At 39.9% G+C, this 23,415-nt stretch overlaps 1 protein-coding gene and 1 pseudogene across 1 annotated transcript; one reads left to right on the forward strand and one right to left on the reverse strand.

Annotated features, from left to right (window-relative positions):
- Positions 1-5,124: 5,124 nt before the first annotated feature.
- On the reverse strand, positions 5,125-6,060 carry LOC123609377 (olfactory receptor 24-like). Its single transcript, XM_045500394.1, has one exon. It carries the CDS (start codon positions 6,058-6,060, stop codon positions 5,125-5,127), a length of 936 nt encoding a protein of 311 aa, XP_045356350.1.
- A 130-nt stretch (positions 6,061-6,190) lies between these two features.
- LOC123609378 lies at positions 6,191-21,874 on the forward strand (annotated as a pseudogene).
- The last annotated feature ends 1,541 nt before the right edge of the window (positions 21,875-23,415 follow it).

The following is a 23,415-nucleotide window of genomic DNA, read 5'->3' on the forward strand; positions in this document are numbered from 1 at the left end:
ACACTGAAGGTCAAAAGATAACAGCCTTGCTTTTACTCTTGTAAATCATACTTCATACTCTTGTGAATCAGGCTTTACCAATGAAGGAAACAAAAGCTCAAAAAAAAGAGCATCAAAGACAAGGTCAAGGAGATCCACTGGTTGCAACTTAGCAGCAGAAAGTCTAAAATAATCACCTCATTGGATAACTGTTTCTGACTCATCTGGCAACTGTTTCTAACTAATCTGGGAACTGTTTCTTTGTTCTGTTCCCAGATAATGATAAAACGATGTGATCGGCTTTAAAAACTCTGTACCCCGGCTGTTTGAGGCCACACGCTTATCAAGAGTGTTGGTCCCAATCGGTCGGCCTTGCCTCTCATTGTAATAAACTTTGTTGTGACTGTCACTGGTGCCCGTAGCATTGTTTCAGGAGTCGTGTGGATGCAACACAGCAGCCAGGTGCCAGCCTACCCCCCAAAAAGTTTGTGAGATAGTGTAGTAGCAGCATTTCAAGGATTATGGAAAATCACAACACACACCTGGCACCAGGCTTCACCCTTAAAGACCTTGTTCCAGTACCAGCAAATGTGGGCATTCTTTGGGGTCTGCTGGGACCAGGTGGCTTCAATAGTCTCTACCAAATGGCCTTCCAGCAGTGAAACTGCTTCTCCCTGTGTGACCTGAGAACCTCCCAGACCCCACTCTGCTCCTGGGCTTCACCCTTCCCACCAGAGCACCACCAGGTATTGAGCTGCGGTGTTGCAGACTCTGCACTCCCCCTGTTTATGGTCTTAATGGAATTTAAACCGTCTCTTTTCTCCTTTCTCCTTTCTCCCTTTTTAGCTTAGTCCCTGTGGCTGTTTCCAATTTTCCACTTTCTCTCCAGCTGCTTTTGGGGATGCGTGCTTTTCCGTATTCTCCCACCATCTCCGTCCTACCTCTGCATGCAAAAGCACCTTCCTGCCTGCCTCAGCTTCTCTCTTCCCCACTTCACCTCTCTTCGCCATGCATCTGCTGAATTCTGTGGTTCAGGTTGTTCAGTTTGTTGTGTTAATCCTCAGATCACTTTTCTAGGTGTGTAGGATGGTTTAGTGTGGGTCTGGCTGCATTTCATGGACGAGAGACACACAAAAAACTTCCATGCCGTTACACCATCTTGGCTCCCACCCTGTCCAATGAGTATCTTTAGGAGCATTACTGTAAATTATCTATCAGGCATATTACTTGTATCTATTTTGCTTAGATATTTTGCTGTGGTTTGGTTCTATTCTTTCATTTGGGATCTTTTTTTCTGTCATCTCATTTTTTTCTAACTTCCTGTGTCTATTTCTGTATGGTAGTAAAGTCAGAGCATTTCCTGCTCTTGTAGGCACTTACCTTATGAGGAAGTCCTGAAGTGCCCGTAGTGCAGGGTTTCCTGTTTCCCAGGAGCTGGCACTTCCATGGAGTGTCTCTGGTGTGAGTTCCACGTGCTCTGTCACATTATTGCCTCTTTTTCCTTCAATTCACGTGTCTGCAGTGGCTCTCTTTTCCTGTTTTGGATAGTGTTTGGTCCCTGGCGGATGTGTGGTGTATTTTAAGAAGATATACAGTGTTGTACTTGCTAATTGAGACCTGGAGGCCTGCTGCCAGGACAGGCAGCCCAGATGTATCTGCAAAGGCTGTGTGGGTGGGCCCCACGCTTTTAACAAGGTGTGCCTCAGGCTTTAGGGTGGAAAATTATTAGGAATAGATATATGACACCCAAACTGAAAGAACACCTCAGGTCTTTTCATTCTGAAAATTCATGAAAGCAAGGCCTGGCCTTTATGTTTTTCATGTAAAGGGAACTCAGCTTGAAGAAGTTGGGACACTCAGAGATTAGGATTTGCTGCTTCACAGAAACCTTTTCTTTGAGGATGCTACAAAGTCGCTTTCAGATTGCCAAAGAAGAGAAGCCTGATGGAAAAGCTTTAGTGAATGCTCATGCCCTGGAAATGGGGCGGGTGGTTTATGGAAGAGCACTCACTGAAATAATTCCTAAAAGATCACATTTTCTAAGAATTCTTTTCAAAACAGGGACTCAGCATATGGCTGTAGTTAGAATGAAACATTTAGTATAATCTGTGCCCGTGTATAGGTTGAACCATATGTAATGTTAATATTTAGCTGTCTTTTGTCCTCAAATCCAATAATTTCTTATTATTTAACATGAAACCTTTAAAGATAATTTAGTGTGTATCCTTGAGCTGTCTCTGATTGTGAGATTCTTAACCTTCCAGCCTGCAGACGTGGAGTTTCACTGTTCTATTTGCCTGTTCTGGACAAGTGATTCTGGATTAGTACTCTATTATGCCATCAGATCACAGAGAGTGAGGATTGAATGTGTTTCCCTTTGCACAGGTTCGAACACAGCAGGGGAGAGGCCTTGCAAGGAGACTTCTGTGTTCTCATTATCTGAGGCAGAGTAGATGAGATCTTGCTCAATGAAGGAATAAGGAGGGAACATACTTTGTAGTGAAGTAGTGAATTTTATCTGGGATTCCTAGTTGGGAATTTGGGAATGCATTAAGTTCTCTTAAGGGAGAAAAATCCTTATTGATATATACTTAACCTAAACTGAACACATAGAAAAGGAAGCCTCAGAGGAAACTTAGGCATGCAGAGTTACAATTAACATTTGGGTGGATAAATATAATAGTACTGACATTATCAGGACATGAATTTAACCTTAATTTACAACTTTTGAAGGTTTCTTTCTTTGGGGTGCCTCTAACAATGGAAATATTAAAAATATTCATCATTAAAACTGAGGTCAATACATTATACATTATATCACATAGGATATTCTTTTATACAATGTAAAGAAAAGGTATAATGTCAGTTAGATGGAGGGCTAGATGGTCCCAATGCTCAGCCCCCGCCAAAACACAACAGAAACAATAAGCAACTACAGACTGACCAAAATAGCTCTGGAAGAGCTCTGGAAAACACTTTACTAGACTGTTATGATAATAAACAGTGCACCTCTATCTAAGATTCAGTGGTGCCAGTGGATCACCCTTTTCAGTGCTTCTCACAATAACTTCTTCATAGTAAATTGCTCAATAGATGGTGTAGATTTAGCTTATATTTTGTTGAAAGGTAATGAGGGAAATGATGGTGGTGGATAGTAATGGGTGGTGTGGTGCTGGACGGGCATGAGAAGTGACTAGTGACAGCTACTGTCAACTCCTTGTTCCAAAATCCCTGGTCACAAGTGTGGATCTTTACCAATGCACAACTCACGGAGGAAGGTACACAAGTCATATGTCTGTGTTTTGTTTTGTTTTTTAATTTCCCATCTTACCTTTAGCCAAGGTTATATACTATCTTCCCATCTTACCATACTATTCTTCCCATCTTACCTTTAGCCAAGGTTATATACCATCAATAACAATCAAAAGACAGTTCAGAAAGGGGGTTCTATTAGCTCTCAGAAACCAATTCTTATGATGTAAAGTTTCTCTGCATCCGTCTATTCTCCTTTATCTTCACTTAATATTCCCAGGCCAGATTTCAGCTTTGGTTCTGGTTCTCAGGAATCCTATAATATGTCCTCCAATTAAGCACTGAATGAACTTGGTGTTACATTTTACTACTGATTCCCTGGATTATTGTTACCCTTACTGGCTTCCTGATCCTTTAGTGGACTTATGACCTCTGTTGTTCACCTTCACAACATCCAGTGGTTGGATTTCCTCTGATAAGTTATTGTTCAGTGCCATCTAATATCCTGCTGAAGGGGGGACATTCAGGGAAAGAAAAAAGCCTGTATTCACAGATCCTGGGGACCAGGAGAAACTGCTTGGGAAGCCAGAAGGGATGTGAACTCAGATTGTCTATTCATTCATTTCAAAATAACTTCTGAATATATGCCGTGACAGGTCATTAGGTTGGATATGAAAACAACGGATTGACTTCTAGATGATCCAGGAAGTAAGTCCAGGCTAAGAATTGGTCATCTGCATTGCTGAACAGAAACCCCAGCCTGAGAATGTCAAGTTTAGTCTTCCCAATTTAGGGTTCTTTCTAATCCATTGTAGCTTGAGTTGTTCTTCTGAACAGAATTAATCATCAGGCACTACACAATGCATAATGTGCAACCACATGATCACAGGAGCACCACAAAGAGATGTAACATGTGTTCTCTGCCTTAACGTTGTGCATGGTATGTAGAGAGAGACCAGTGGACATGTCATAGTGACTGAACTGGAGTGTATTCTCTCTCTTTTTTTAACGTTAATTTATTTTTGAGAGACGGAGACAGAGTGTGACCGGGGTAGGGATAGAGAGAGAGGAAGACACAGAATCTGAAGCAGGCTCTAGGTTCTGAGCTCTCAGCACTGAGCCCGACATGAGGCTCAGATTCATGAACTGTGAGATCATGACCTGAGTTGAAGTCATATGCTCAACTGACTGAGTCACCCAGGCACCCCTACAGTGTCATCTCTTATCACATGATGTAATAACCCTTTCCCTGCAGCAACCATGACCGTCTATGAGAGAAAGAAGAATCTATTCATTGACTAATTTGTAGACAACTTTATTTTTACAGAACTAAAGTCATGAATAAAACTTATATGGGGAAAACCCCTTTAGGTATAGCGTATCTATATAATATACCTAAATACATATATCTTATTATGTTGTATGTGTGTGTGTATTACCCTCAATATGCTGTTGTTCAGTGGCAGCCAGTATCCAGCTGAAGGGTAGACATTCAGAGAAAGAAAAATGCTGTATTCATATAAGCATTTATCTGTCTATCTATTTATCTATCTTGGATTAACCGTTCTTTAAATTGCTTTCTAACACTAATACTATCAAAAATTGATCATCTGTTGCCATCCCTACTGACATTTTTTTATCATTGCCATTTCCTTCAACAGATTAATAATGAAGATCCTTACCATTATATCTATCTATCTAGAGAAAGAAAGAAACAAACAACCTCCCCACCCCCCGCCCTGGGGTGGGACTAGATTTTAGTTCTCTTTACTTCTAGTTCAGTGTTCTTTCCCATAGACTATGTAATGCTCTATTCCAGCCTTACTGTTAACTGACTTGCTCTGTAAATATGATATGGAGAGTGATTTTCTCCAAAGTGCTTGTTTATGGGGATTAGTCATAATCCCATGAACCCTCTATGCCCAGAACCCTTTTCGGTGAACTCTTCACATCCTTGTTTCTCAGACTGTAAATGAAAGGGTTGAGAGTGGGAGTTACCAGGGTATACATGACGGCAGCAGCCAGCGCCCCCACAGAGCGAGAGGTTGATGGTGGCTTCAGGTAGGTGGCAAAGACTGTGCTGTAGAAGAGGATGACCATGGAGAGGTGGCAGCTGCATGTGGCCAGGGCTTTCTTTTTCCCCTGTGCCGATGGAACCCTAGCCACAGCCTGGAAGATATGGGTATAAGAGCTTATGATGCAGAGGAGAGGGCCGATTCCTAACAACCCGGTCAGAAGCATCATTAGGATCTCATTAGGGTGGGTATCTGAGCAAGAAAGACGAAAAAGTGGACCAAAATCACAGAAAAAGTGGGGAATCTCTTGGTTAGTATAGAAATACAACTGGGATAGAAACAAGATGTGCACCAGAGAGACAAAGTGGGCCAGCCCCCGCAACCCACCCACCAGCAGCCCACATCTACAAGGTGTCATTAGCAGTGGGTAGCGCAGAGGATGGCAGATGGAAGCAAAGCGGTCGATAGCCACGGCAGTCAAAAGCAGGTTGTCCATCCCGGCAAAAACAGCAAAGAAGTATAATTGGGACAGACATCCAGAGGAAGAGATGGATCCGTGGCTGGTCCATAGATCCTCCAGCATCTTGGGGGCTGTGGTGGACGTGAAGCAGAGATCCACCAGGGAGAGCTGGCTGAGGAAGAAGTACATGGGAGTGTGGAGGCGCACGCCAGCTCCGATGGCCAGCAGAAGGAGCGCGTTTCCTAAGAGGCTTACCAGGTAGAGTACTAGGAAGACACCAAAGAGGACCGGCCTGTTCCCCGGGCCCCTGGACAGCCCTGCCAGGACAAAGTCCGGGGTCCTGCTGCAGTTCATTCTCGGTCCTGGTGTGCTGTCAGAGAGGGGCCATCATGAGGGGGAGTTGCTCACTATCGGGAGCCGAGGAAGACAGAACGCTGGACCCTGTCTCTAGCCAGTGGGTTCCCCTGAGCAATCGATATGGAGGATGAGTGAAAACCTAGAACAGCAATGGGAGGTACAAGAGCTGGACGTCAAAAAGGGTCACAGTGTGAGACACAGAGATGAGAGAAGGCAGGGAACGGCGAGGCTTCCTGGAGTTCTTCGCATGTAAAAGAGAATCTTGGTATTGTGGGATGGTAGAAATACTTGTGAATCTGTATCACAAAAGCATGAGTCTTTGAAGGCAGAGGCTGCATCTCTTAGTTTAGGGCTTCGCACACAGTGGGAGCTCAGTAAATGCTCCTGCCCATCTACACAGTCGTGACTGAAGCACAGTGAGCCTCTAAAGAGTTTAATATGCCCACCCTTGCCCCATCAGTGTGTTCTCCACACCGCAGCCAGAGTGATCTTGTCAAAAAAGAAAATCTGATTATATCACTTCCTTGTTTACAAATAAGTGTCTGGAGGACATTGGTATTATGAAAATTCAGAAATCCCAACCATGTCCTACAGAGCTCAGTTTTTACTGAGCTTGTGGCATCTCACCAACTTCACCTTGAATCACTCATTTTCTGCTCCCTGCCACCCCAGCTGCGTGGCCTCCCTTCCCTGAGTCCCTGTGCTCATCTCCCTACCTCAAAGTAACTTTCTTTGGGAGATTTCCTTTGCTTCTTTGGTTAAACCAAACCTACCTTTTATTTCCTGCGATAGCATCTTTGTAGAATTCATTACAGTGGTGATGTAGGAGGTGTAATCACATTCATCTTGTGTAAATATTTATTGAAGGTATTTAGTTGATGGTGGAGTCATCTTAAGACCAGACGGTGCCTTGTGGCAGAGACCGCATCTAGTTGTCTTCTCTGTTGAATGCCCAGTGTTTGTCATACGAAAGGCTGAGTTTGCCTCAAAGTGAACAAGTATATTAATTATTGGAGAGTGAAGGCCAGAGAGGGCAATATGCTGTCCTTCCCAAGTGGTTCCCTTCCATGTCAACACTTTGTGAATAAAAGTTCTTTCTTCCGGTATCCTCCTAGGATGTGGGCTGAAAACATTGATGCATCTGCTTCCTTCATCCTGCAAATCCAGACCAAGGGCTCTGACACTTATTTTCTTACAAAGTCTTGCTCCTTTCTGTCTTCCCCATCTTCACAGTTACCTTCTATGGACTTCTGTCAGCTCACTCCCAGCTTATTCCATCAACAGCTTATTCCATCAGCACCTTACCTCCCCCTCTGATTGCTGTGATTCATGCTGAAAGCATCTGCACTGGGCCTGGGCTTGCCATGCTCAGGCTCCTCTAACACCTTATTTCCTACTGCATCACATCTGTCCATCTGTGCCTGCTTATCAAGAACTTCCACAGCAGGACCCTCCCACCTATAAAACAGGGCTCCCACTGCTCACCAGTGCCCTCTCTCCTGGGCTGCCCACCTCGTGGTCACTTCTGCCTTCTTACATGTCCTTTCCTTGACCTAAAGCCCCAGGCCTTTTCTCTCCTGATGTCTTTCCTTCTTGTCCAAATATCTCCAGGTCTCAGTGGAAAATATACTGCCTTCACCACCACATTTCTCAAGTATTCTAACACTCATTATTTTATATCTTCTGAAATATATAAACAGGATGATCTAGCCCTTAAGTGGATATTGTCTTAAGGCGTTTTCTACTTTTTATGACATATTTTCTCTTACCAATTGTAAATACCTTGGGAGTAGAAATGATGTTTTCTTTTTAGTAGTTCTGTATAGCACCAGCCCACATCTGAGCGCATGGTCTGTCTCAAGATTATTGCTTCATGACTGCTCTCTAAGTGTTTGCTACAGTGTCCTTTTCGTTTTCCGTGTATGTGCTAATTACCTCCTTGTTTCTACTAATCGTAAAGTATTCTGATAGATGAGTGGTCTAGTGTAAAGGGACAAATCTTTTCCCTCTTTATGTAGAGCATTTTTTATGTACTTGAGACTTGAGTTTCTGAAACTTTCACATGGTTAAGAGTCACCTGGACAGCCAGGTAAGTCACAGGTTTCTGGGCTCCACCCCAGAGACTGTGTTTAGTTTTGGAGTGAAACATGAGAATTTGCATTTCTATCTCACTCAAACCTCAGGCAATGCTGACCCTGCCTGTCTGCTGAATTGAATTCAAAATGTGGGGCATCCTATTCTCCATACTTATATGAGTTTTTCTATTTTTTTCAACTCTTTTTAAAAAAATAAAAACTGGAAGATGTCCTTCTCTTACAAGATGAAGTCTTCCCTTACTCTTTTTTCTGTTACAAACAGCACATCTTTTGTCCAGATATGGCCATAGCTCTCAATGTTTCCATATCTTTCCCCAAGTTGGATCTTCTTGATGATTTTGCTTGAATAATCTCAGTGCTACTATAGCCACTTTGAGTAATTCTTCTGGAAAATATATAGTTCATGTTGAATCTCAGATATCCCAGTTCATCTTGGGTTATCTGAATAATATTTGGGCATCTAAAATATGTAAGATCCTAACTATCTAAAATTGTGAGGTCTCAGCCATCTAAACCTTAGCCTCAGATGGATGATATCCCTAATAAACTAACCTGTCCCCACAGCCTTCTGCAATTATTCCTCTACTTTTCTATGCTTTATGGCAAATCCTTCAAAAAGTTAATTGCCTCCATCACTCACTGTCCATTATGGTCCATGCTCTTTTGAAATCTCAATCATGCTTTTGCCCTAATCATGCCACTGAAAATACTCTCATCTATACCAACATTCAGTCCTCAGTCCTTAAGTTACTTGACCTCTCAGCAAGATTTAGAATGGTTGATTCCTCTTTTCTTACTCCAAACGCATTCTTCCCCTTGCTCCCAGGATCTGCCACACTCTCCCATTGCTATCACTGATGAACTCTCTCTTAGCTTCCTTGGTTGACTCCTCCTCTGTCTCCTTATTCACTTTTGGGCCTCTTCTGGCCACTTTCTTACAGTTCCAGGCTTTAAATATCTATAAAAACATAGCTCCTAAATTGTGTTTTCAATTCCACCATCTTTTCAACCCTCTAGACTCATCTATTTAACTTCCTGCCAGATATGTCCTTATGAATGTCTGTTGGTAGCTTTACCACATAAGGTATTTCTTACAATGGGACTGATTGACATACTGCTTTGGAAACAAGTACAGATCTGGACAGAAGGACAGAGTTTCCATCCACTATGTTCCTCTCTGAAATCTGAGCCCCTTACTCTGTCAGGTGCTACCTTCCACATTTACCACCTAGACTCCCTCATCTCTACCCCATGAGTGTTGCCCTTAAAAATAGGTATTGTCCCCAATGCTCTTACTGAGAAAGTATGACATTCTAGAGGATCCAGACCCTTTGACTGCATTGGTGATACTGTGTCTGAAGGTAGAGAAGATACAGCTTGGGAAATGAACGTTATTAATCTGCATTTCTCTTGGGACTACAAGTGGCTGGGCTGAAGAAGGAAGCTCTCTTGACCTCAGAGACTTATTCCCAGAGATACTTATTAGTGGGAAATCTGAAAGTATTTTCTGAAGAAAAAGCCAAAGTTTTTACAATGGCATGGGAGACCCAGTATGATTTGTACTCCTATTAACTCTCTGATAACATCCTCTCCTCCTACATTCTTCTCCACTAGCTCTGAAATAGCTCGACCAACCTCCTTGTTAGGACTGAATTCCACCAGCCATTCTCCTTCTTTAGCTGCATTGCTCCCCCTGCTTCCTTACCTTGAACACAGTCCATTTCTCCCCAACCCTTCATTTCCTTCATGTCTTTGCTTAATGTCATTTTTCAATGAGACTTATTCTGGTGACCCTAGTTTATGCTATAAACTACATCCAACATTCCCAGTTTCCCTGATCCTAGTCTACTTTCTGACATACTATATAATTTATTTATTCATTATCTATCTTCTCTCCCCATAATGTAAACTGTATGGGAGTAGAGATGCTTGCTTGTTTTGTTCGCTAATGTCTCCCCAGCACATAGAATAGTGCACAGCACATGGTAGAGACACTATAAAATATTGAACTGATGACACGTCAGGCCTTTGCTTTTCCCATTGATCTCATTGTCAGGCAGTGTCAATGAACCAATATGGACAGGTTCATGTCTATCAAGTAATAGCTTACATATCTTAGATCTATATTATTATGAAAGTTCTTATTCTAAATAAATGAAATGCATAATTTTGCCTAAACTGCGAAATCTGTTTCTCAGAGTGGGATACAGGGGAGTTCAGCTCCTCACTAGTGCTTATGAGTTGAATTGTGATGACAGCTATCACAAAGGCCTCCTACTTACATGAAACTTCCTTGTCACTTTATCTGAAAAACAGCCGTCAATCTGCATGAATACAGATCATGGAAGACAAAATTTCAGTCTAAGAAATGAAACCATAGAGAATAAGCTAAGAGTTTAAATTAAAAGAGAAATGTGTGGGGCGGGGGGAGTCCTACTATATTAATAAAATTAATTCAAGGAACCTCAGCAGGATTTTCTTGAACATAAATTCTGAAGGCAAAGGAAAAGCAGTGTCATATAGGGGTCAGGGATTTGAGTTTTGACATCTACTCCTGTACTTTCTGTTCTACTACAGGCAAGTATTGGTTTTCTTCTCCTTGTTCCCCTTCCTACTGCTTCTCTTCTTTTCTCTTAACTCATAGATTTATGATCTTCTTCAACTATAGCTTTTGGAAAACTGTAGGCAACAGTTGGGAAGATAAGAAATTAAGGATTTCATGGAGCTCTATTTTAGGGAGGCAGACAAGGTTGTGTCCTCGCTTGGGGTGGGGGCAGCCCAAGCACACGTAAACTCTGAAGCTTCCTTTAGCAGCTAATTTGATCACTGCAGGAGAGGTGTTTGCTTCATCTGTGATGGTGATTTTCTGAGTTCTTTTAAGGAGAGAAGTCTCTCAGTCCGTGACAGTGAAAGGACAAAATCCTACTGGATGGTAGGGCACACTGACTTGCTAGCACCTAAATGACTGTTATCAAGTCCATATTATATGAAAATCAAAGAAGTGAAATGTACCAGTGTAGTCTGGAGAGTCACTGTTTCACGCAGTCAAGTCTTTTATATAGAAGAGGGAGCAAACTTTACCTGTGGTTTCCAAGGGCAGACCTAGGACCAAATACATGACATAACAACAGAAATAGTAATGTCTACCATTTCTTGTTATAACGATGTACCCTACACTTCCTTAGGGGCTCAATGCATCACTTCACTCAATGCTCACAATTTTATTTTGAGGAAGGTATTGTTATTTTCCCTCAGGAGGAGAAGGTTATAACTTGTTAGTGTTCACACAGCTAGGAGCTGGAGGTGCCTGAGCTCAGCTGTCCTGCCAGCGATGGAGATTAAAGCCAGTGACCCACACCCTTTCTAGCACTAGGTGTGCTCCATCCATGCAGAGCTCAATCTTAGGCTGGATTATCACCTAGAAAATAATTGTGCAGGGTATTCCAGTGGCCAGACTAAAGGACTTTTAAACCTCCTTCTAAACTGGAAGTACAGATTCTGCTCGTGAAAGGTGGTCCACGAAAGCTGGTCCAGGTATGTTGTTGAGTTCCAGCACCAAGCATGATGCCCAGCATTCTGAATGCTGGCCGACTGCACACACAGCCACAGGTTAGCACATACAGTTCAGTGTGGGAAGGGGTGGAGGGAGTACACCATGTGGAAGTGTAGAGACAAGGTTCGCTAGGATTTCTGCCTCCTTTGTTTTTTTTCAGGTGATGAGTGCAGTGCTGTTTGTCCTAGAGAAATCACTGATTAGTGATTACCACCAAACGACTTCTCACAATGGGATTCTTTCAAGATGGTAGTTTCTTGTTTGTATACAGGACAGAACATTCAGATGATGCAAAGGAAAATTTGTTGTGTAAATGAATTCAGATGAGATATGTCATTTTAATACTGATAGAAATTCTGGAAACCAGTTTTTATCTTTCCTTAGCTCTGGGCCAGAGCTTTGGGATTGCTGTTTGTTTATTGTCCATTCAGTTCTCCAATGAGATGGAATTCAGCCAAGCATTGTCCCCTGTAGATTAACTCATGAGAGGTTTCCTTTATAAAAAGCTTATTTTTCATAACACTTAAACAATGCATGGCATCCATGAAGTTAAGTAGAAATAAAATAATTCATATTGATTCATTGTGTTTTTTATTGTCCCGTAATTTTAAAACACAAGACTATCAGACCTAATATTAATTTGTTTTTTCAAATTTCTTTTTTAAATTTAAATCCAAGTTATGTTAACTATGTAGTGTAATAATGACTTCAGGGATAGAATTTAGTGATTCATCACTTACATATGACACCCAGTGCTCATCCCAACAGGTGGCCTCCCTAATGCCCATCACCCATTTAGCCCATCCCCTGCCACCTCCCCTCCAGCAACCCTCAATTTGTTCTCTAAGAGTCTTTTATGGTTTGCCTCCCTCTCTGTTTTTATCTTATTTTTGCTCACCTTCCCCTATGTTTATATTGTTTGTTTCTTAAATTACACATGTGAATGAAATCATGATATTTGTATTTATCTGACTGACTTATTTTGCTTAGCATAATATACTCTAGTTCCACCTACATTCTTCCAAATGGCAAGATTTCATTCTTTTTCATCACCGAGTAATAGTCCACTGTGTATATATATCACATCTTCTTTGTCTATTCATCAGTAGATGGACATTTGGACTTTTTCCATTCTTTGGTTACTGTGTGTGTGTGTGTGTGTGTGTGTGTGTGTGTGTGTGTGTGTGAAATGTATTTATTAATATGGGGGTACAACTGGCATTTCTATATAATTAAGATTTTCCATCCACAAAGAGGATGTATTTCTTCATTTATTCAAGCCTTCTTTGATAAACTTTTGTCATTATGGTCAAAGTTTGTCATGTATGGCATATGTAGGCCATACACATTTTTATGACATTATTTTAGGGTATATTTTATATGTGGTTGCTATTGTCAAAGGGTTATTTTAAAAATCCTATTTCCCGCCTAATTTCTGATATATTAAAAGGCTCTTGATATTTGTTTATTTACCATGTATCTGGACATATTATGTAAATTTCTTATTGTTTTTAAGTTTTACTTATTTATTTTGCGAGAGAGAGAGAGAGAGAGAGAGAGAGAGAGAGGCAGCATGAGTAGAGGAGGGGCAGAGAGAGAGGAAGACATAAAAGATCCCAAGCAGGCTCCACAATGTCAGCACAGAGCCCCATAATACTTTGGCTATTGTTGATAGCACTGCTATAAACATTAGGGTACACGTGCCCCTTAGAATCAGCATTTTTGTATCCTTTGGATAAACACCTAGTAGTGCAATTGCTGAGTCATAGGGTAGTTCTATTTTTAGTTTTTTGAGGAACCTCCATACTGTTTTCCAGACTGGCTACACCACTTTGCATTACCACCAGCAGTGCAAGAGGGGGGGGTCCCCTTTCTCTGCATCCTCGCCAACATCTGTTGTTTCCTGAATTAATTTTAGCCATTCTGACAGGTGTGAGGTGGTATCTCATTGTGGTTTTGATTTGTATTTCCCTGATGATGAGTGATGATGAATGTCCTTCATGTGTCTGTTAGCAATCTGGATGTCTTCTTTGGAAAAGTGTCTGTTCATGTCTTCTGCCCATTTCTTCACTGGATTATTTGTTTTTTTTTTGGGTGTAGAGTTTGCTAAGTTCTTTATAGGTTTTGGATACTAACCCTTTATCTGATATGTCATTTGCAAATATCTTCTCCCATTCTGTTGGTTGCTGCCTTTTAGTATTGCTAATTGTTTCTTTCACAGTGCAGAACCGTTTTTCTTGATGAGGTCCCAATAGTTCATTTTTGCTTTTGTTTCCCTTGCCTCCAGAAACATGTGAAGTAAGAAGTTGCTGTGGCTGAGGTCAAAGAGGTTGTTGTCTGTTTTCTCCTCCGGAATATGGATGGTTTCCTGTCTTATGTTTAGGTCTTTCATCCATTTTGAGTTTATTTTTGTGTATGGTGTAAGAAAGTGGTCCAGCTTCATTCTGCATGTTGCTGTCCAGTTTTCCCAGCATCATTTGCTAAAGAAACTTTTTTTTTCATTGTATATTCTTTCTTGCTTTGTCAAAGATTAGTTGGCCATATGTTTGTGGGTCCATTTCCGGGTTTTCTATCCTGTTCCATTGATCTGATCTGTTTTTGTGCCAGTACCATACTGTCTTGAAAACTATAGCTTTGTAATACAGGTCAAAGTTTGGAATAGTGATGCCTCCAGCTTCGGTTTTCTTTTTCAACATTACTTTGACGATTCAAGGTAATTTCTGGTTTGATACAAATTTTAGGATTGTTTGTTCTATGAAGAATGCTGGTGTTATTTTGATTGGGATTGCATTGAATGTGTAGATTGCTTTGGGTAGTATCGACATTTTAACAATATTTGTTCTTTCAATCCATGAGCATGGAATGTTTTTCCATTTCTTGGTGTCTTCTTCAATTTATTTCATAAGCTTTCTGTAGTTTTCAGTGTATATATTTTTCACCTCTTTGGTTAGGTTTATTCCTAGATATTTTATGGTTTTGGATACAATTTTAAATGGGATAAATTCCTTGATTTCTCTTTCTGCTGCCTCATTAATGGTGAATAGAAATGTAACCAATTTCTGTATGTGGATTCTATATGCTGCAACTTTGATGAATTCATGTCATTTCTCCAGTTTTTTGGTGGAGTTTTTTGGGTTTTCCACATAGAGTATCATGTCATTTGTGAAGAGTGAAGGTTCAAATTCCTCCTTGCCAATTTGGATGCCTTCTATTTCTTTTTGTTGTCTGGTTGCAGAGACTAGGACTTACAACACAATGTTGAATCATAGTGATGAATGTGGACATCCCTGTCATGTTCCTGACCATATGGGGAAGGCTCTCAGTTTTTCCACATTGACAATGATATTAACTATGGGTCTTTCATATATGGCCTTTATGATATTGAGGTATGTTCCTTTTATTCCTACTTTCTTGAGGGTTTTTATCACACGAGGATGCTGTATTTTGTTAAGTGCTTTTTCTGCATCTATTGAGAGGATCATGTGGTTTTTATCTTTACTTGTATTAATGTTATGTAACACATTGATTGATTTGTAAATATTGAACCCACCTTGCATCCAAGAAATAAGTCTGGCTTTATTGTGGTGAATAATTCTTTTAAGTATTGTTGGATCCAGTTTGCTAATATCTTGTTGAGGATTTTTGCATCAATTTTTATCAGGGACATTGGTCTGTAATTATCTTTTTAGTGGTGTCTTTGTCTGATTTTGGATTCAAGGTAATGCTGGCTTCATAGAATTTGGAAGTTTTCCTTCCATTTCTATTTTTTGAAACAGCTTCAAAACTATAGGTATTAATTCTTCTTTAAACATCTGGTAGAATTCCCCTGGGCAGCCATGTGGCCCTGGACTATTGTTTGTTTGGAGATTTTTGATTACTGATTCAATTTCTTTACTGGTATGGGTGTGTTCAAATTTTCTGTTTCTTCTTGTTTCAGTTTTGGTAGTTTATATGTTTCTAGAAATTTGTCCATTTCTTCCAGATTGCCCAAATTGTTGGAATTTAGTTGCTCATAATATTCTCTTATTACTGTTTTTATTTATGCTGTGTTGGTTGTGATCTCTCCTCTTTCTTTCTTGATTTTATTTATTTGGGTACTTTCCTTTTTCTTTTTGATCATTCTGGCAAGGGGGTTATCATTTTGATAATTCTTTTAAAGAACCAGCTCCTGGTTTCATTGATCTGTTCTACTGTTTTTTGTTTTGTTTTGTTGTTTTATTTTTTTTTTTTTTGATATCATTGATTTCTGCTGTAATCTTTATTATTTCCCTTCTGCTGGTTTTGGGTTGTATTTGCTGTTCTTTTTCCAGCTCCTTTAGGTGTAAGGTTAGGTTCTATATCCGAGGCCTTTCTTCCTTTTTTAGGAATGCCTGGATTGCTATATACTTCCCTCTTCTGACTGCGTTTGCTGCATCTCAGAGGTTTTGGACTGTCGTGTTTTCATTTATTTTTTTCCATGGACTTTTTAATTTCCTCTTTAATTACTTGGTTAACCCATTCATTCTTTAGTAGGATATTCTTTAATCGCCAAGTATTCATGGTCTTTCTAAATTTTTTCTTGTGGTTGATTTTGAGTTTCATAATGTTGTGGTCTGAAAGTATGCATGGTATGATCTCTATCTTTTTGTACTTGCTGAACACTGATTTGTGACCCATTATGTGAGCTATTCTGGAGAATATTCCATGTGTACTCGAGAAAAATGTGTATTCTGCTGCTTTAGGATGAACTGTTCTGAGTATATCTGTTAAGTCCATCCTGTATAAAAGCCATTGTTCCTTGTTGATTTGCTGTTTAGATTATCTGTCCATTGTTGTAAGTGGGGTGTTGAAATTCCCTACTATTATGGTTTTATTGTCAGTGAGTTTCTTTATGTTTGTGATTAACTGATTTTTATATTTGGGTTCCTCCACATTGGGAGCATAAATATTCACAATTAGATCTTCTTTTGGGTAGACCCTTTAATTATGATATAATGCTTTCTCCATCTTTTTTTACAGTCTTTGTTTTAAAATCTAGTTTGTCTGATATAAGTATGGCTACTCTAGCTTTCTTTTGATGACCATTAGTGTGATAGATGGTTCTCCATCCCTTTATTTTCAATATGCAGGTGTCTTTAAATCTAAAATGAGTCTCTTGTAGGCAGCATATAGATAGGTCTTGTTTTCTTAATCATTCTGATACCCTGTGTCTTTTGTTTGGAGCACTTAGTCCATTTACATTCAGAGTGAGTACTGAAAGGGGCCCCTGGATGGCTCAATTGATTAAGTGTTGGACTTTGGCTCAGCTCATGATCTCACAGTTCGTATGTTTGATCCCCACATCAGGTTCTATGCTGATATCTCAGAGCCTGAAGCCTCCTTCGGAGGCTCTCTGTCTTTCCCCCAGTCACATTCCCTCCCTCTTTCAAAAATAAATAATAAAAAATATTAAAAAACTTTTAAATTTAGAGTGAATACTGAAAGATGAATTTAGTGCCATTGTGTTGCCTGTAGACTTGGTGTTTCTTGTTCTTTTTAGGTTTTGGTGCTTTTTGTCTTTTTTATTTTGTTTTGCCTTTTCTCCACTCAAAGAATCCCCCTTAAAATTTCTTGCAGGGCTGGTTTAGTGATCACGAACTCCTTTGGTTTTTGTTTGTTTGGGAAACTCTTTACCTCTCCTTCTATTCTGAATGATAGCCTTGCTGGATAACATTTTTCTGATTCAGCATGTTGAGTATATCCTGCCACTCCTTTCTGGCCTGCCAAGTTTCTGTGGATAGGTCTGCTGTGAACCTATTCCATCTTCCCTTGCAGGTTAAGGACTTTTTTACTCTTGCTGCTTTCATGATTCTTTCTGTGTGTGTGTGTGTGTGTGTGTGTGTGTGTGTGTGTGTGTGTGTTTGTAATTTGTGAATTTGACTATGATATACTTGGTGATGGTCATTTTTGTTGAATCTAATGGGAGTTCTCTGTGCTTCCTCGATTTTGATGTCTGCATCCTTCCTCAGATTAGGAAAGTTTTCAGCTATAATTTGCTCACATAAACCTTCTGCCCCTTTTTCTCTCTCTTCATCTTCTGGGACTCCTATGATTCAGATGTTATTCTTTTTTAATAAGTCACTTAGTGCTCTAAGTCTTGTATAGTGATCTTTGGCCTTTGTTTCACACTTTTTTTTCTGATTCATTGTTCTCCATAACTTTATCTTTTATATCGCTGATTCACTTCTCTGCTTTGTCCACCCTTGCTGTCATAGCATCCATTTGAGATTGCATCCCAGTTATAGCATTTTTAATTTTGGCCTAGTGAGATTTTACTTCTTTTAACTCTGTAGTAGGGATTCTCTGCTATTTTCTATGCTTTTGTCAAGCTCGGCTACTATTCTTATAATTGTGGTTTAATTCTACATCAGACATCTTGCTTATATCTATGTTGATGAATTCTCTGGCTGCCATTTCTTTCTGTTCTTTCTTTTGTGGTGAATTGCTTCATTTTGACATTTTGGAGAAATAAATCAATAAAAGAAAAAATAAAAATTAAAAGAATTTTAAAAAACCAAAAAATTAAATAAAGAAAGCTAGATTCTAGGTGTGTTTTACTCCACTTGTTGAAAGAAGCTTGATAGAATAGAGAAAAAAGGGAAAGGGAAAAAAAGGTAACAAATATTTAAAAATTAAAAAAGTATATATAACTGAATAAAATAAGATAAAATGAAATAGAATAAAAAATTTAAAAAATTAAAAATAAAATAAAAAATAGTAAATCAAAATAAATTTTTCTCTTTCTGTATCCAACCAAGAGGAAAAAAAGAAAGAAAAAAAGAAACAGCATAAACAGAAGCAAAGAAAGCGAACTAATATATAAACCAGCAAACAGAGTGAAACCTGAATGAAATTACATCTAGTTTCCTCTAGAACTGAAACTATGAGCCACTCTGTAGTCCATACCCTAGGCAGGTGGAGTGACTTGTGCTGGTCTCCTAGGGGATGTGCTTGGAGGGTGCATTTGGGTGGGACTTGGTATAATGGCTGCGTTCTCCACCATGTGGTACTGCTTAGCTTACCGGAGTGGCCAGTGTGGCATGCATGTGTGTGTATGTGCATGTGTGTGTGTAGGAGACGTGGTAATGGCTTCACCCAGGTCCTTAGTCTCTGTCACAGGAACTTCGAACTCTCACCCACCTGTGATCAAGCACCCCTCCTTTGTCTCAGGCCTCCATCCACTTCTCGCCTCTACCCTGTCCATGTCCAAGCTGCCTGCCAGAGTTCTATCTCAGATGGGGTTGTTTCAAAACCCCACACTTCAGAGACGCCTGTGGCTTAGACCTGTGCTTAGTCTCTGGGGGAGGGTCTCGCTGAGCAATGGCTTGGTGCTGGCTCCCCCCAGAAAACATTCATGAGATTGCACAGCAGCAGAGGTTCAGAGATTTTGGCAAATCACAACACACAGTTGGCACCAGGTTTCACCACACTCTGGTATCTTTGCCCTGATACCAGTAAATGTGGCCATTCTCTGGGGTCCGCTGGGACCTTTGCCTGTGAGGAGGCCATATGGCCTCCACCAGATGCTTTCCAAGCAGGGGAACCGCTTCTCCCCTTGTGGCATACAGACCCTTAAGACCCTGCTATCTGCTCCTGGGGATTCACCCTGCTTCCTCGCCAGAGCACCACCAGGCACTGAGCTCTGAAACTTCAGATTCCATTGTTTATAGAATCCTGGTGGTATTGAAAGCCTCTCTTTTCTTTCCTATCTCTGGTTTTGGGGAACAGATTTCTTGTTCAGTCCCCTATGAGTGTTTTCACTCTTTCTCTCAATGTCTCCCTAACTTCTTTCAGGGGGGTGTTTTTCCTGCATGATTGATGCACCACACTCTCCCCTTTCCTTTTTCTTTCTCTGTCCTCTCTCTGCAAAAAAAGCTCCCTACCTTCCACGGCTTTTCTCTCCCCAGTTCACCTCTCTACACCACATACCTGCCAAGTTCTGTGGCTCAAGTTATGTAGATTGTTGTGTTAATCCTCACATCAGTTTCCTAGGTGTACAAAATGGTTTGGTGCTGATATAGCTGTGTCTCAGGGACAAGAGCAGCTCAAGGTCTCCATGCTGCCCTGCCATATTGATTCCTCTCCCTGAACCTCAATTTCAACAATATTTCTTACGATGTTCTTCCTGCCTTCAATTGTTTATAGTGTGTGTTATGGAAGCAAATAGTTTGGTTAACTTAGGAAAAAAAAAAACTAAACAATTACAAATAAAAAGCCAAATAAAATTTATTATTTGGCCTTGAATTACCAATGATCATTTTAGATACTACTTTGTTTCCTTGAAAACAAATATCCTACCCAGTTTTTTTACTGTTTATTATTTTGACAATTTTAAGTATGTAGTGTAAATAAAGTTTTATCTTACATCTAAGAAATTCAGGTTTAACATTCTCCTTTATTTTGTGTGTGAATGCTTATAAATTCCAACATTTGAATCAGAGTAATTCAAACTTTTCATGGATCTGGAGAAATTTAGGAATGAGAAAGACCAATAGATTTTGGTTTTATGAGCACCAACCCTGTACCAAGCATTATTTACTTTACTCAGTGTTTTATTTCGTATTTCCTCTCTGAGTCATAATATGCTGCAATCATTATTATAATACTTAATTTATTTGGGTCATGAATGTTTGGCTCTGTGCAAGTCTGGTGCATCCATGTGATGGATGTAAATGTGGCCATTAGAAACCATATTGTAGAAGAGTGTTAATGACAGGAGGAATGTCATAATATGGTGTAGGATACAAAACTATAATCTTATCTCTATTTTGAATGTATGTGCATAGGAAAATGTTGGAAAGATATATACAAAAAATTAGCACTCAGTGACATGAAGGGTTAAGAGGATAAGAAGGACAAGGAAGCTTCTCAGGAAGAGACTCAAATGACCCCACAGCTCATACAAACCGTCTGATGGATATTCACCAACCATCTCCAGGACATGGTGGAGAGTGAGGAAAGGGGCCTGCCTCTTCCCATCTGGGCTTTTAAATATTTACTTATTTCTGTAAAGATGTTCCTAATGTCCTGAAGAGATATGTCTCATAGGAAATTTTGAGTATGGGGGTTTCTGGTGATGATTGTTGCATGCCTCTGTGATTTGTTGTGGATGCTAAATGCTCAGTGTTTATGCTGATAGAGATGATGATTGTTTTACCTATCAAGCTATATTTTCTTGTTTTGTAGATTTCACTCTTGTACCATTTGAATAACACAATTTGTAGACTTCTCATTCTCAAGAGGAAGAAAGATAAAACCAAACTCTGTTCAAATTCATTATCTTGGGATTCTCCAATCTAAATGATTCGCAATTTTTACTCTTCACTGTCTTCTTTCTGACCTATATATGTACTTTGGGAGGAAATATCTTCATTATCCTGGTGACTGTGGCTGATCCACATCTACACACCCCCATGTACCACCACCAACGTCCCCCAGATGATGGTGCATCTCCTGTCAGAGAAGAAGAGCATGTCCTATGGGGGATGTGGGGCACAACTGTTTGCATGTATTTTCTTAGTAGGATCAGAGTGTCTCCTCCTGGGGCCATGGCGTATGACCGTTACATTGCAATCTGCAAACCTCTACAGTACTCAGTGATTATGAACAGAGCCCTGTATGGCCGGTTAGCCGCCTCATGCTGGACTGGGGGGGTTCCTCAACAAGGGAGTGCACACTTCTGACCTTCTACCTGCCCTTCTGTGGCAACAACCAGATTCAGTATTTCTTCTGTGACATCTCCCCTTTGCTGCTGTTGTCTTGTGGGGGCACTTCCGTCAATGAGTTGGCATTGCTGTCCATTGGGGTCTTCATTGGGTGGGCTCCTTTCTTGGGTATCGTCCTTTCCTACTTCTATATTATCTCTGCTATCTTGAGGATCCGCTCCTCAGAGGGGAGGCAAAAGGTATTTTCTACCTGTGCCTCGCACCTGGTCATTGTCCTGTACTACGGTAGTGCCATCTTCGCATACGTGTGGTCCATCTCAACATGGTCGCTGGAGAGAGACCAGCTGGTCTCTGTCCTCTGCAGTGTTGTCACTCCCATGTTAAATCCTGTCATCTGTACTTTGAAGAATAAGGACATCAGAAAGTCCTTGAAAGCGGTGGGAGAAAAGGTTGCAACCTTCAAATTTCATTTCCCTTGAACTGTAGTGTTTACTTTTCTGTGATGATTAATAATAGAAAATTAGCTTCTTAGTGATACAATCTCATTGCTTCTTGCCAACATTGCTAATTAAAGTTAATTTCAATGATTAAACAAAGGGGCAAAGTAAAGGGTTACTATATATTTTTGTCCCCTTCCTATTCTTGAAACACTTGTGTCTTTTCTGTATGTTTGAAACTTTTTCTAAATAGTTTAAAAAGTTAGTTTGAAGCTCATGGATATAACTACAAATATAATGCTTCTCTCCACATGTACATGATTTTTGATTATTTAACATCTGTGTCAAATATATTCTTTAGTTACTCTACTGTTCTTCCATTTTGCTTTTGTCCTATGGTGAACTACCTGTTGGCCTGCATTTCTGGTTCTTGCTACATTTGTCTCAAAGTCATTTTCTTTTGTCACCTTCCTTCTTATTTTCACTGTGCTTTCAAAATCTTGAGAAAATTTTCTCTCTAAGGATGTAGAAGTTCTCCTTGTTTTCATCACTGCCAATACATTTTTCTATTGAGACTACACAAATAATTATGTCTTAATTTAGTTTCCATAAAATGACTCATTCACTTCAATTTGGACAGCAATTTAATAAACATCTTAAATTCTGCATTATTCCTGAGGGATGTAGACCTCCACAGAAATGTGTACATCAGTATGAAATGGGTTCTCTTAAGTTCAGCTCTGAAGGGATATTTCAGATTTTTCGCTGACTGTGTAGAACAAATTCTGATTTATCTCCATTTGGAAAAGACCATGCCATAGTCTCTATACTCTTGTCTGTATTCTTCACCTCTAAATATGTGGCATGTCCCATCTTCTTTAAGGAATCTCTGTAAATAACTCTACTTCTTTTTAACTTTAAAAAAATGTTTATTTTTGAAAGCGAGAGAACACACACATGCGAGTGGCAGAGGGGCAGAGAGAGAGGGAGGCAGAGGATCCTAAACAGGCTTTGTATTGACAGCAGAGAGCCCGATGTAGGGCTCAAACTTACAAACCCTGAGATGATGACCTGAGCAGAAGTCAGACACTGAAGTGACTGGAGCCCCCCAGGTGCCCCTGAAAATAACTCTACTTTGTATGATCTGATGCTTCTGTGCTTCTTAGGTTGAGACACATTTTTATAAAAACAGCCTTGTACACACAATAAAATTCAGAAGGACAAAAATATCTTATTTTTTTAAAAGATATAAAATATTTGGTTCACATGCTATTTAAATTTAAAACAGGGAACAAAACAAACATCTATAAAGAAAGGCAATTGCATGGATTTTAATTCAGATGTGAGGTGATATTTCAGTCTGGTTTGATTTGCATTTGCCTGATGGTTAGTAGATTATATATCTTATCATATACCTGTGGGTCATTTGTATGTCTTCTCTGAAAAAAATGTCTATTCAAGTCCTTTGCTAATTTTTAATTTTTAATTTTTTTTTTTTTGGTACTGGGTTGTAGGGATTCCTCATATAGTTCGGATATTAACCCCTTATCATATACAGGATTTGCACATATTTTCTCCTGCTC

This window comes from Leopardus geoffroyi, chromosome B2 (assembly GCF_018350155.1).
Source record: "Leopardus geoffroyi isolate Oge1 chromosome B2, O.geoffroyi_Oge1_pat1.0, whole genome shotgun sequence".
NCBI lineage: Eukaryota > Metazoa > Chordata > Mammalia > Carnivora > Felidae > Leopardus > Leopardus geoffroyi.